This window comes from Onychostruthus taczanowskii, unplaced genomic scaffold (assembly GCF_017590055.1).
Source record: "Onychostruthus taczanowskii isolate IOZ18803 unplaced genomic scaffold, ASM1759005v1 scaffold49, whole genome shotgun sequence".
NCBI classification, from domain to species: Eukaryota; Metazoa; Chordata; class Aves; order Passeriformes; family Passeridae; genus Onychostruthus; species Onychostruthus taczanowskii.
The window spans coordinates 5456759-5470567 of record NW_024502458.1 but is presented as its reverse complement, the minus strand read 5'-3'; the positions used below and the strand labels follow the sequence as shown (position 1 = coordinate 5470567).

General features: G+C 44.2%; 2 protein-coding genes across 2 annotated transcripts; one reads left to right on the top strand and one right to left on the bottom strand.

Moving 5' to 3' along the window:
• The first annotated feature begins 1188 nt into the window (after positions 1-1188).
• Positions 1189-12258, top strand: CUNH11orf16 (chromosome unknown C11orf16 homolog). Its single transcript, XM_041415134.1, has 7 exons — positions 1189-1326; positions 2094-2270; positions 3185-3413; positions 4155-4820; positions 5255-5430; positions 7076-7268; positions 11178-12258. The coding sequence occupies exons 2-6, from the start codon at positions 2190-2192 to the stop codon at positions 7211-7213; spliced, it is 1290 nt and encodes a 429-aa protein (XP_041271068.1). The 5' UTR covers positions 1189-1326; positions 2094-2189; the 3' UTR covers positions 7214-7268; positions 11178-12258.
• On the bottom strand, positions 8345-13264 carry AKIP1 (A-kinase interacting protein 1). The gene is made up of 5 exons (XM_041415135.1): positions 13230-13264; positions 12925-13002; positions 9947-10057; positions 9583-9633; positions 8345-8771 (listed from the first exon to the last, which is right to left on the bottom strand). The coding sequence occupies exons 2-5, from the start codon at positions 12949-12951 to the stop codon at positions 8628-8630; spliced, it is 333 nt and encodes a 110-aa protein (XP_041271069.1). The 5' UTR covers positions 12952-13002; positions 13230-13264; the 3' UTR covers positions 8345-8627.
• Between the last annotated feature and the right edge of the window lie 545 nt (positions 13265-13809).

Sequence of the window (13809 nt, the reverse complement as noted above, 5' to 3'; positions counted from 1 at the left end):
GCCAAAGTACTTGGAGTTATCCAGAAAAAGCAGCATAATTGCCTTTGTCAGTGCACTGCTTTAGAAACAGGGGTGTTAAAATGTGCTTTAATGTAAAGCAATAGTTGCCTTTCTTTGCAAAGTATTACTGACTCCATCTTGTTTTGGTTTATAACAGCAATTTGTGCAGTTATGAAATAAATTGGTATATTGTGCTAATTTTCTGACTTAAATATGAATTTTTCAGCAGTTAATGCACTCTTCTTGCTGGATTTGCTGTGCTAGTTTTCTGAGATTATGTATCTATCTGGGAGTCTCCATAAAAAAGTCTTCCAGATCATATTTCTTAGATAAGAGACAAAATGTCATCTGAACATGAGTGCTTAAACTGCATTTTGTAAAATAAATTAAGCACTTAAATTTTATAGGTTGTTGAATTTCCATGCAAGTGTTGTCATAAGTGTTTCTAAGCAATATTTAAAAAGAAAAAAAATAATGGAAGCTTGTCTACTACATCTTTTGAAATTACCAGAGATAGAATCACATCATTGATCTTACAGTGACAGCCTCTGAATAGTTATCACTTGTCACATCTGAGCATCTCATTCTTTCTTGTTGCAAGCCATAATCCTACTGTTAATAAAGCATGACAGGACAGCTGAAAGATCAAAATATTTCCTCTTAATACATCATTATAAATAAATAACAGGGAAATGTAATCTAACATCAAATTCAAAACCTGTCACGTTTACTCAGCTTGTCAACTTCAGCTGTAATTTGTGTCTCAGCTTCTAAAACAGGGAAGGTTTGGCTGGGTCTGTACAAGAAAGCTTTAAAGGAAGAATGTATGTATAAGAAAAGAGAGCTGGAAACAAAGAAGGACAAAAATGTTGGAGGGAGGTGAAAGTTATTTTCCTGGGGATTTTCACAGCATTTATAGTTTCCTTGAGTGTTTTTTTCCAGGTTAGGGTTTGGGTATGTGAAGATCACTGAAGTCAGTCATGTGGGCTCATCTGGCCAAATGCCAGTCTGAATATTTTGAATTCAGTGTTTTTAAACAAAAATAAACATTTAATCAAAATTACTGGGTTCTTGAGGTACACTGGCCAGCACTTGCTTGTTGTCTTGTTTTTTTCCAACAGGTCACAGCCGAGTCCTGCAGGAAACAGCTTTTCCAAGTATGGCTCGTTTGGAAGGGTCCCTTCCCAGGGGTCACAGGTATTGCAGTGTGAGGCCAGTTTTGGACAAGTTTTCATGTTCCACTGTCATATCCACAATTAATCCCTGCTGCAGGAGCTCTTTTGTTATGTATCCTGCCTGGATTGCTGAGCACCTTGACCCCAAAAGGTAAAATAAAGTTCCTGCTTAAGTCTGTGATTTGCTTTTTGTTTATCTAAAGGGATAAACCAGGCTGGTGTATCAGATTAATAAATTAGCAGCTTGAACATCATTTGAGCTTTCCCACCCCTGCACTGGCACTTTTTTAAATGTATTAACTCAAGTTATTTGCTACCTTGGAGATTATGAAGAGCAAAACCTGAGTAAGCCTCCTGTCAAAGAAACATTCCTTTAATATTATTGGGATAAATAAAAGCATCTTGCCTTAGCAGTCATCTTCCACGAAATGTTGCTAATGCTTTGTGACAGGGGATTATTTTCCCAGTTTTGAACTAGAAGCTGTCATCAACTAGCAGCTTTATTGTTTATGTCTCTGCTTTGCTGTTCCCTGAATGCTGCAGTGTAAACCACCAGCTCCAGCACTCTGGAGTGCACCTATGCTGTGCTCTGTGCTGCAGATGGATCTTTTCCCCTCATCTGAAAGGTTGCATTGTCTTGCCAGGTAAACAGCAAAGGGGCTGGTGCAAGTAATGCTGGCCCAGGGTTCCAGCATGCTCCTGGCTCACTTCCTGTAAACCCCAAAGCAAAGAAATCAGTAAAATTGGGCACTGATGTGTTTTTCCCAGGATCAAGGAATTATCCCAGCACAAGCAAGTTTTCTATTTCTTCCCACACTGTTTGGCCTGTGGGAGTGCTACAAAATGAGGTGGAGTGTTCCAATTCTTAAACCTTACAAGATGACTTTTTTCATGACCTGCAGAATCTATTTCTTTCAGGGCTGACCCATTTTCTTTTATTCGAGGTGCCAATGCATCAGCCACTGCCTCCCCTCCCCTGGCCCAGCATGGAAGAGCCTGGGGGAATCAGGGGGCATGGACAGCAACGTGCCTGTGCTGGCTAGAGGGGAACAAGATGGATTTTATTACCCTGGTACAGTAAAAGAGGAGATACAGGTGAGTGATGGTTGCTCTGTGGTAGCTGGGGGCATGTGTAACAGGGAGCAGCCTTCACACACCACCTGAGTTCAGTGTAGCAGTTTTTGGTTCTTCAGTGTAGCAGGTTTTGGTTCAGTTTTTGATGAGATTAGAGTACAGCTCACCAGGGCAGCAGCCTTATGCTGGTGCTGATCACTGAGCCAGGCTGAGTCAGCCCCAGTTCTGCTGCCAGCAGTGTAGAGGCTACTGTTGTGTGTAGACAGAGAAGCAAACAGTACAGGCAAAGGGTTTGTGTTTTATGTACATATGTCCAGGTTGAGTCAGCCACAGACCAGGCTCAGGGTCTTTCCAGAAAGGGTAGTGAAAGCTTTAATTCATTGGTTTGTTAGCACTTCAAACTTAAACACAGAAAGGAGCCTGTTCTTTCTCAAGAACAGGGAAGTACATCATCTCATTGTTGATGGAAAGCCTCTTGACAAGCCTTAATAGAAAATAAAAAAATAAAAAAATAGAAAAGCAGAAAACAGAAAATAAAAATTCCCCAAGAAGCAGAGCTAGTGTTGTATGTAATGAGGAAGGACTTGGGCATGAGTGATGAACAGGTCTGAGTGGCTTTAGTGTCCCCTGTTCCTTGGCACATACAGCATGGTTTGTGAAATACACTTGTCTATAGCTTTTTCTCTTGGGAAAGAAAATACAGATCCTAGTGGCAGTGAATCTGAACACATGGCTTCAGTCATCTTGCTTTCAGGTGAGCCTCACAGAGGTTTTTTTTGGCTGTCTCAATGCTGAACATCACACACCCTAGCTGCTGTTCAGGCTTGTTTTGCCCTAGTCATATAGGCCCAGGATGGTCTCCCAGCAAAAGTTGCATTACCTGGCACATTATGGAGTGTTTTTCAGTGGAATTGTTATTTTGTTCCTGGTAACAGAGTGAAAGAGGCACGTTCCTGGTAGAGTTTGCCAAACCACTAGTGTCACGTGGAAGGCATCCAGTGTGTGTGCAAAAAACAGCACAGGATGACATCCTGGAATATGTGAATGGGATGAAGCACTCCTTGCTCCCTGGAGACAGAGTGCTGGCACCCTGGGAGCCAGATAGGGCCAGGTATGGCCCAGGAACTGTCCTCAGAGGCATTGAGACAAGGGATCCCTTACGAGGTAAGAAAAGTGCTGCTCTCTTCCTCCTCTTGTTCCTCTGGAGCACCAGTGAGGATAAACTCCTGTCAGGGTGCTGCTGCCAGAGAAATAACAGAGCACAGACTACAGCTCAGTGTTGCTTCAAGCTTGCAGGGGCTGATGGATATCTGTGTGTAAGCACACCAGTGTGACCCTAAGGAGGTTGTGACCCATAAAAATGTCATCATCTTTGTCCATGGGTGTAGCTGGGACAAGGCTGTGGCTGCCATGTTCAGGACTGTGGCCTTTTCATGACAGACACAAGTGAGACAACTTCCAGGAAGCATTCATCTGAGCTTAAATGCTCACATTTGTACCAAATGGTACATCTGGGGGTGATTTTATCACCCAGACGTAGGAGATTTCAGCAGCTCATTCATTTTCCCTGTGTCTGACAGTCAAGCTCCACTGACTTACCAAAATACTATTCTCAGAGCAGTACTGCTAAATTTGGCAGCAACAACAAAAATTACTGTCACAGTTTTCTTGTTCCTCTGATGACAGATTGGGAGGAAAGATGCTGCCAGGCCTGTTGTTTTAGCCATGGTGTCCAGGCTGCCCACTCACCTCTGTGACACTGTGGTGAGGTGTTAGAGAAGGGCAAGAGTTGATCCTGCCTCTTGACAGGAGCAGAAAGTGCATAAAGCTGCAAAGCCTGATCTGTCTGTGTGCACTGCCCAGGCAGGCCAGCTGCTTAAGGCTGCTTGGTTTTTCTCTTAACAGCCTCAGAAGATGAAGAAATTACAGTCCATTTCTGGAATGACAAGCAAGTGAAACTCCCCCGTGGTGTGGCTCTGTGGATCCCTCCTAGCCTGTGGGAGAGGATTGTGGAGATGATCCACATGCCCTTCACCAGCAGGCTGAAGCCCAGACCAAGCCAGGACTCTAACTCTTGTACTTGTTCCTGCAGTCCTAAGGCAGCCCTGATTCCTCTTTGTGCTCTGTGTAGCCTTGCCAAGCACTGCTTTCTCCGCTCTCCCTGCTGGCCACATTTCCACCACCACTGTGCTGGTGGTGTCTGCTGTTCATCAGCCTGGGGAAGGTGCATCTACTGCTGCCATCCCTGTGCTGGTGCCTGGTGGCCTCTTCCCTCCAGGTCTCTGGTCTTTCAGGACAAAGCTGAAGAGGCAGAGTCCAGCAGTGAGCTCTCTCCAGGCCTTCTAGAACTGAAAGGCACAAAAGAAAGAGAAGCTGCAGCTGTGGCAACATCTTCTCCCTCTTCTGATTCAGAGAGGGACCTGAAGCCATCCCCCACTAAGAGTACTCTGGGGGACAGTGCTGTTAACTCAGGCTCCGGCTGTCTTGAAAAGCCCAGGCTAAGGAATTCTGCAAGACCTGAGGGGGAATACTGGAAAAGAAGCTACCACAAGTCCCATTCCAGTAATTCAGGTACCTTCAAACAATCCCACAAGGAAGCAGATGTGGAGAGAACAAAACCAAAAGGCTTCTGGGCAGGGCAATCACTTTGCAGGTTATTTGTATTAATACTGTAAATTTGCACATCAGACTCTGATAAAATTCTTTGCCCTCCCCAGTGTTTCTGCTGCCTCATCTGGCTCTTCTTTTGGCCACTCATCCCACGGAAAACTACCAGAACAATGAATTACATTTGGAAGCATAGATATTCCTCTCTGTTTCTTGTAATTTTTCTATGCCTTTTATGATGCTAACATCTTCATTGACCTGCATAGCTCACCCATTCAGAATAACCAGAAAAAATTCCTTTCAGGTTTAAAGTGCATTTTTCTCTCTTCTGAAATGCATGTTTCTCCATTTCAGTTCTGGTTTCACTCTTTCTTAGATACAATTTTACTCCTTCTCAGGACCTGGAAGTTGTACAAAGGACCATCTGGAATCCAAAGTCATCTCCAGTGGGGACATGTCCAGTGTGGCCCCAGCTCAGCAGAATGCAATGTTTGAAACCACTGAGCAGACTCCCAGAGGGCAACTTACACTGAAAAAAATCCTAAGAAACCAAGATTTCAAGCCATCATTGAGGGTAAGATAATCTGTATTAATTCTGTAGTTATGTAAGCAGGAGGTTTGTTTGGATGGAAAAAATCTTCTTGTAAATGGTTTGGAACTTGGCAAGAAAAAGACATTGTTTGTAACTGCTTCCTGAGGCCATCCACCAGTTTTGTGATGGGTAGGAAAGTTCTCCACTAATGAAACCCCAACAAAAATCCCCAAGCCTTAAGGAAGTGCTGAAGCTACTTGGTAAAATGAAAACAAATGTCAGCAGCCATGTGAGCATTCAATAATACAGATTTCAATTCAGAAACCTGCCAACTGCCCATTGACATCTACCCAAAGTAGTCCTATGATAAATCCATGGAAAATTGCTGAGCTCTGCCTATCAAATTGTGATAGTCACAATTTCTGTCTCTGAGAGATAGAAGCAGATTCTTTGGTAAATAGTCTTTGCTGAGTTTCTTCTCTTCCTCATTAGAGACAAGCAGTTTAAACAGTAGATTCCTGCTGTGAAGCTGGGGGTACAGAGTAAGAAAACTGTGTCACAGCTAGGAACAGCACCACTACCCTGGTTTTTAGGCTGGTTTCCCTCATGCTTTAGAAAAACTTGAAAAAAAATCATAACATGAATGCTAAAAAAAGCAAACACAGAAATGAAGAAAAAACTTACAAGAAGAAGGGGAAGATGAAAGAGAATGTCAGGATGAACAGAAACAGTGCTCTGCACAACAGCATCAGGGTAGAATTAATAAATTGTATTCATGAAATCAAATATTAGCTTCTCTGTACCTTCATGCTGTTGGCACTGTGAGCTGACTGCAAAGTAAAACTTGAAATGTGCTAAATAAGCATGTTTAGAGATGAATCCATTAATAACATGTCTTGGTGAACAGAGAATATACAGGAATACATCCTGTATTCTCACAGTTGCATTCATTCATTTTAAGCAGATGCCAACTTATCAGCTGTGTGGTTCCTACTTTCTATTCTACGTTATTGGTTAGATAATCATAGTTACATAACCACACACCTTTGTGATTGATTTCCTAGGAATTTTTAGGCCAGTATGGAGCTCCAGGCAGGCATGCTCTATGTAAGCAGTGGCAGAGCTGTGCACTGAATGACATGAATTGCCTTTTGGTAAAACTAATAAGAAAGCAGAATTGTTTCATTCCAGCCCCAAAGCAGCAGCATGAATCACAGTAGTGGATGCAACATGGCAATACAGGGTATAATGACAGAATTTTATTCCTGTAAAATAGCCCCTTGGTGATTTTAAACCCAGAAGATCCATTGCTACTCTGAGATAGCTGAAGCAGTTTTATCACATGCTGCAGGCTGCATCAGAAATGGCTTGCAGCAAACAGGTGGAGTGAGAGGACAGGCTTCCCAGAGGTACTCTCTGGGGGGCTGATGTCCCCCCACTGCAGTCAACAAAATCCTCCTGACTTCTGAAGTAGAAAAGTTTTTAATCAAAGCCTAGCAGCTTCTGAAAATCCTTTGGTCTTGCTGTCCAATTGTGTGTTTCAGCAGTAAAGTTTGTGCCAGCCCAGAAAATAGACCAGTATTAAAGCTATGTAAGGCAGAGGTACAGCCAGCAAAGCAGCAGTTAACAAAGACACTGATGCTTTTTTAAGACCAGACTTCTGAGGGATTTGTTTTCTGTCCTCCAGGAAGGCTTTGCAGCATCAGAAGAACAAAGATACAAAGCAGCATCAGATGATAAATGTGAAGTGACTTGTGCTGGAGCTGACAAACCTGATGTTACAGACTGTCAGAGCTCACTTGCAGCAAAGCAGAGAGAGACATGATCAACCAGAATTCAGTACATGTACAACTGATCAAGTTCAGGGGCTGAAATTTCAGGTAAACTGCTTCTACTCTATCAGTGTTATATTTTTTAAACAAATCAAGTTCTGCTTCAGGTACTGTCTCAGCAGAATATCTTTATGGATGACTATATAATTTTAATAAGTGAGAAACTCTGCTTTCACCCACATTAAACTTGAGCATCCTCATTCTTTATTCCAAAGTGCTACAATAAATTCCTAACTATTTGGACTTGACTTTACAATTCTGGAGAGTTCAGATGAGCTAGCAGGAGCACTAAAAGCCTGAACAGATGCACAGCTAGAGTCCAATAAACCTCACATTTGTCTGCAGTTCTCTGGAGTGAGCCACAGAAATTCATCAAAGCAGTTTCTGTTTGTAGAAAGCCAGGAGGAATGGAGAAACAATACAAGCTGACAGCTGAAAGATTTTTTTTGGGAATAAAGCACAAGCAAAAGTAGCCAGAGGCTAAAGGACCTGCTACTGTAGATACAAACAACAAAATGATTAGCATTCAAGCCACTGATTTTTATATTATGATGAAAATGAATGGAAACCTTAATACTATCAGCTACAAAAAGATGACAGATCACATCACTAGTTCTAAACATGGAATCTGGTCCTTTGGCAAAGTTAAGCATCCAGGGAGTTTTGTTGGTGGGATTGCTCATGTTTAAAGCATATGAACTTGGCCATAAGCTGCAGTGTGCAGTTGCTTAGCAGTAAATTGGAGAATTTAGGGTACCCCACATCCCTCAGAAAAGGGGTTTAGCATGGTCTGCAAAGAGACAGAACCTGAATCAATAGCTCATGTGCCTAGACTGAACACCTGACACATCTTTCAGCACATTTCTGAGTTGGGGCTCTAGGTAGTGAATTTCATGAAATTTCATGTTTTTACCAAACTAGCAAAAGTACAGATAGGAGAGTGGCTTGTGAGCCAGCTGCTCTAAAATCAGTGCCAGCCTACAGAAGCTAATGTGCACCCATATTCATACCACATGGATCATGCTCTCTCTGGTCAACACTGTGACACTGAGAACATTGGGGTTCTCTCTGAGGATAATACAAAAGACGCTGTCATCACAAAGGCTTGATCATATATTTTATTTCACTGATTGTATCTTAATTGTTTAGAGCAGAAGAATCTGAAATTACAGTCACATAATTGGATTTAAAAGGCACACAATGTACAAATATTTATAAAAATCAGTGTACAAAGTGGGCTGCATATAATTGCATTAACTAGAAAACAAATGTACACGCTATAAAAATGGAGTCCCAAAGAGAAAGGTGCTATTAAAGTGCTAACAAGAAAAATATATTTATAGCTCATTACACGCATTAAAAAAAGCCTCATGTTTTATTCCTGCTATTGCCAGGAAACAACAAATATCACAGAACAAAAGTTAAATCAACACTTTGTCCTGCATTGACATCTACTACATGGGTTTGTTCCACCATGTCTTCTGAGATTGCTGTGACAGAATAGATGCCAGGAGAAACTTCAATGTAGAAATCTTTGGAAGGTCTTCTGGGCTTTAAAAAAAAAAAAAAAGGAAAAAAAAAACCTATGTTACTGGTTAGTTATCTTAGATTTCCCAAAAAAGTTGTGTTTGGGTAAAAACTTTACATTTCAGCTGCTATATAAATATATGAAGATTTTTCTAAATATATAGAAGGCAGTGCAAACAAAACTCTAAAATGTTTCTATTAGTACAAAAATTAACAAGTACCATACTCAAACTATTCCAGGAAATATATGAAGATTTTTCTAAATATATAGAAGGCAGTGCAAACTCTAAAATTTTCTATTAGTACAAAAATTAACAAGCACCATACTCAAACTATTCCAGCTAATATTTCAATTGGTGCAAGTAACCACTGTGCTGTAATTTATGTCTTAAAAAACTGAAATTTACCAACCTAGACAGTTCTGAACATAAACCTGGGAATTCCCACTCCCTATTCCAAAGGTGCTCTCACTAATTAATACTGTGGTACAGATTCAGTGTTTCTCATCTTTTGTGGCTTAGAAGTTCCTGAAATTGATTAGCTGAGGTGTTAAGCTTTGAAAGATATAACCAGTTTTCTTCTCCTTGAGGAACAGGAGTCTTCAGAGAGCCTGTGGGAGGGCCAAGTGTGAGAAACTGGTTTCTAACTAATTGTGCAAGTCTCTGTATGGCCATTTGCCTATACATGTATTCTGATTGTGAATGCACCACTGGTTAATCTTCTGTGCCATCAAGGTCTCCAGATCTGTCACAATTTGTAACCAGCTTGATTCAAAATGATAAAAGAAATGCTAGCAAATACCTCCACTTAAAGCTAAAGTATTCTATACACTTACCCTTTGCCGGCAAGTTTGAGCTTGGCTGGGTTCGACAGAACCTTCAGTCCTCTGGAAAAAAAAAGTAAATTATTTTCTAATGATCCAGCACGCAATGCAAATCCAGGCCAAGAGAGGGGAAGCTTTAGGTGCATGAAGTTTTCCCCTCCACAAAAGGATGGATAGGACACTGACTGGTGCCACAAGAAGTGACTCTGCCTTCCCCCAGCCCAACACAGGCTTGGATCAGTGCAGGTGTTTTTATGTCATGAGGTCAATCTACATCCTAGCATGAGTGTGAGTGTCACAGACATCAGGTGGATAACAAATGCCCTATAGCAAGGGAAGGAATAACCTTTCATCAAAACCAGAAGTACTTACTTACCTCTTCTTCTGTGGGATCCATCTTTCTTTCTACTGACTTGCCATGGTATTTGCAGAAGTGTTTGATTTCATTCTCCTTGCACTTGTTGGCTGCCATAGACCCATAGCACTTCTGGACAGAAACAGAAAATATCATGTGAGGGTATTAAACCATACTTGCAGCCACTGCAAATTAACAATTGAAAGCAGGACTACACAAATACTGATGCTGTGTACTAATTGGCTGGTTTGTTCTCTCTGAGGGTGAAAACAATACCTGCACCTCCAAAGGCCACCTGCTTTCTGCTACAGGACTCTCTCAGACCGGCCTGATTTTGATGCCTGTTTCCTAACACAATATGCAGGGCAGGGACTCTGACACCTCAGAACTGAATTAATGAAAATGTCAGAAGGAATACTCTGGAACTGCCTGCCTGATCAGGCTGGTCAAGAAAAGCCCTGGTGGAAGAAGGCATAATTTATGGTTCCTTAAGAGGACATGTGTGCAAGCCAGTTGCTCTGCAACCCAGTCAGTGAAGATGGGTTCTGCAGGGCATGTGCAGCAGCAGTGCTCTAAAAGCAGAATATGTTAATACTGAAAAATGAGTCAGTGAAGAAGCTGAAGTGTCTTCAAGGCTGGTACCATTTTCACAGCAGTTTTGGGAAGTGTGTTTAAGCACACAGCAGCCTTCTTCTGCTTGCACTGCAGATGTACTGGCATCTTCCCCACTGCAAATTAAGCTCTTGAGTACGGTTCTGCTGCCATCTGTTGTCAGCACAGAACTTTTTGATAAGGTAACCAAAAAGATCCAAAATATCTTATTTCACTGGTGTTTTTCTTGTCTCTGTCAAGACTAAATGTGACAAAATTAAGGCAAACAGCAATTCTTATTTCCACATCTACTGCTGTGCTTTATTCCTTGAGCTTACACACAAATCAACAGATCTGGTTGCTTATATTGCAGTTTTTGTGAAGCTACAAAATATATCAAATGCTCTGACCTGGTGCATAATGCTTCACAGAGCATCTCTTTTACCTGATGGCACAGAGCAAAAAAGTGAAATCCAACTTTTGGTGAGAAATGAGTAAATTTTGATCCCTTAGTGAATTTTGATCCCGTAAACTACAAGTTTAATTGTTTGCATTCAAGTGCCTAAATGGTTGTGTTCAGCTGTGGATTTTTATTTGCACTTTGTAAAATTTACCCATGGGTCTGACATTTCCCCCCTTTTATGACTCTTCTTCTCTACAGAAATGACTGAATTAGTACTGTCTTGGCTGATGCATAAATGTGGAAGTCATGCATTGCTTGTTCCAACTTTAATACTCTTTAACAGGACACAAGATAGACCCAAAAAATAATTTAGGTTGGAAGACACCCTTAGGATCATAGAGTCCAACTGTAAACCTAGCACTGCCAAGTCACTGGTAAGGATGAGGCTCACTACACTTTGTTTTGTCTTGTGTAAAACTCTATTCTGCCCCAGTTGTTCTAGGATTAACTGCTTACTGTGTATGTAGTGCTTTGAAATTATAAAGGAGCTGCTTAAGAGCTAATCACTTGGTGTGCTGTGTTTTCTCTAATTTAATTGCAGATTTGGGCTCTGTATTAGCCCTGCAGGCAGTGAGCTCCCTGCTGAGTTAGGATAACAGATCCCTAAGGGCACAAACTGAATGGAATTCCCAGAGTTCAGTGCAGTAGCTGGGCTGCAGGGCTGTGCTCACAGGGATGGGCTGGCAGAGGTTGGCTCCAGTGTGCCCACCCAGCAGAGCACTGGCACCTGCCAGCCAGAGCCAGCACGAGAGCAGTGGAGCTGAGCACCCGCACACCAAACCTCTCAATTCCTGCTCAGCACACACTGAGAGCTGAGCCCACACTCCTTACCCAGCAGCAGCATCCCAAATCCAGTTTGGCCTGGTTTTGTCTGGGATAGAGCAAGTTTTCCTCCTAGTAGCTGGCAGAGTGCTGTGTTTTGGAGTTAGTAGAGTACAGTGTCGATAACAAACTGATGTTTTGGTTATTGTTGAGTAGTGCTCACCCTAAGCCAAGGACTGTTCTCATGCTCTGCCACTGGGGAGCTGCACAAAAAGCTGGGAGGGAGCAGGGCTGTGACAGCTGACCCAAGCTAGCCAAAAGGAAACTCCATACCATGGAATGTCATGTGTATAAACACGCAGAGTTGCCTGGGCACTGGTCAGCGAATGGTGATCAACTGTACTATGAATGACTTGTTCTTTGCGGGTTTTATTTCTCTCTCCCCTTTTCATTACAATTATTATTGTTATTATCATTGATATTATAATATTTTACTTTGTTTCAATTAATAAACTGTTCTTATCTCAACCCACGAGTTTTATTTTCTCCAGATTCTCCTCCCCATCCTGCCAGGGGAGGAGGACAGGGAGGGAGTGAGCTGTATGGCACTTAGTTGCTGGTGGGATTAAATCACAACAGCAACACTAAATTCAAAACAAACACAGGACACAAGGCATCTCTGCACTTGAGATTCAAACTCTCCCTTATTTCCGGCACCCAGAACAGGATATCAGCCAGCAGGAGTGGCTCACGTTCCCCCAATAACAAAAAAGGTTCCTATGTCATAAGGCCATTTCCCAGCAGAGATACTTTGGAGCACTGGAAACATTCCATACCTTGTGACACAATGTATTTTATGATGCCACCTGACACATTTCTGTCTCTCTACTGCGTTTCCACCAAGAAATGGAGAAACCTTCTGCTAAAATCTATACCGGTAGTGTCTATAGAAAATGCAGGTAGTGGAACCAGCTCAGCCGGCCAGGACAGCACCGGTGACATGTACCAGGCCATATGATGCTCAATGCCCCAAATTTCATCCCGGCCGGCTCCGCAGGCTCACTGCCTGAACCCTTGCCATACAAGGAGCACTGAAGCCTCATTTTTGCGGTAAAAGTAGCGAGGCCTCTGGCAGGCACATCATGAGCGTTCCCCTTTGGTCGGGCCCGGGGCGATCCCTCACCTCGCACTCCTTTGAGACTTCTCTCATCAAATTCAAAATCGAAGCGAACGCTGCATTGAGGCGTTCCCGGTCTCGGTCCTGCAACGAGAGACATTCCTGGTCACTCAGCGTGCCGCCCGGCGCTCAGAGCCACGGGCTGGCGGGCACGGAGCCGCAGAGCCCTGGGGGCGGCTAGCTCAGCGCGGCGGCGTGTCCGGGCGGGCCCGCGGCCCGTACGGAGATGCATCTCCGTGTTATCTCCGTGCATCTCCCGGTCTCTGTCCGTATCTGTGCGCGTGTCCCGCGGGTGCGCGCACGGCACTGACCGGGGCCGGGAACGCGCCCGGGGGGCGCCACCGCCCCGGCCCCGCCCTCAGCCCGGCCCGCGGGGCACCGGGGCGGCTCCCGCCGGGATCCAGCCCCGCCGAGGGCTCCGGGGCTTTGTTTGAGCCTTACGCCCGCGCCCTGCCCTGCGGTAACGCAGGAGAGGCGCGTCCGGACAGGCTTTCCCGGAAAGGGTCAGTGAGGTGCCCCCGGATGCTGCTCCCCGCTGAGCGACAACGGGGAAGAGCCCGTGAAAGGCGGAGGTGCGAGCCCCGCCGTGCCCCGTGGGCTCAAGGGGGAGCGGTGCTCCCGCCGCCTTTTGGTTCAAGTTTGGCGGCCGAGCTCACGGTGCCAGGAGGGGGCGATGGGCGGCCGGGTGGCGCGGTGCGGGTCCCGGAGCCAAGGCCGCGGCGGGCAGAGAAGGGCTCGGGCCCCGCGAGCAGCGCTCGCCGAACGAGCCGGTTCTGTCCGCGGGAGCGGGGTCTGCCCCAGCAGGGCAGCGCCAGGCCGCCGTCACCGCTCCGAGTTACCGGAGCGGCTTGGGAAGTGGCGGTGGCTACGAGGGAGCAGAGCCGCTTTGAG

What these genes read in the sequence shown, in the direction of transcription:
- CUNH11orf16 (XM_041415134.1), top strand. Translation starts at nt 2,190, where the DNA reads ATGGACAGCAACGTGCCTGTGCTGGCTAGAGGGGAACAAGATGGATTT. An exon ending in GACAAGGGATCCCTTACGAG is followed by an intron (nt 3,414 to 4,154) that starts GTAAGAAAAGTG and finishes TTCTCTTAACAG; the next exon opens with CCTCAGAAGATGAAGAAATT. An exon ending in GTCCCATTCCAGTAATTCAG is followed by an intron (nt 4,821 to 5,254) that starts GTACCTTCAAAC and finishes ACTCCTTCTCAG; the next exon opens with GACCTGGAAGTTGTACAAAG.
- AKIP1 (XM_041415135.1), bottom strand. Translation starts at nt 12,951, where the DNA reads ATGAGAGAAGTCTCAAAGGAGTGCGAG. An exon ending in AAGTCTCAAAGGAGTGCGAG is followed by an intron (nt 10,058 to 12,924) that starts GTGAGGGATCGC and finishes GTTTCTGTCCAG; the next exon opens with AAGTGCTATGGGTCTATGGC. An exon ending in TGGATCCCACAGAAGAAGAG is followed by an intron (nt 9,634 to 9,946) that starts GTAAGTAAGTAC and finishes TTTTTTTTCCAG; the next exon opens with AGGACTGAAGGTTCTGTCGA.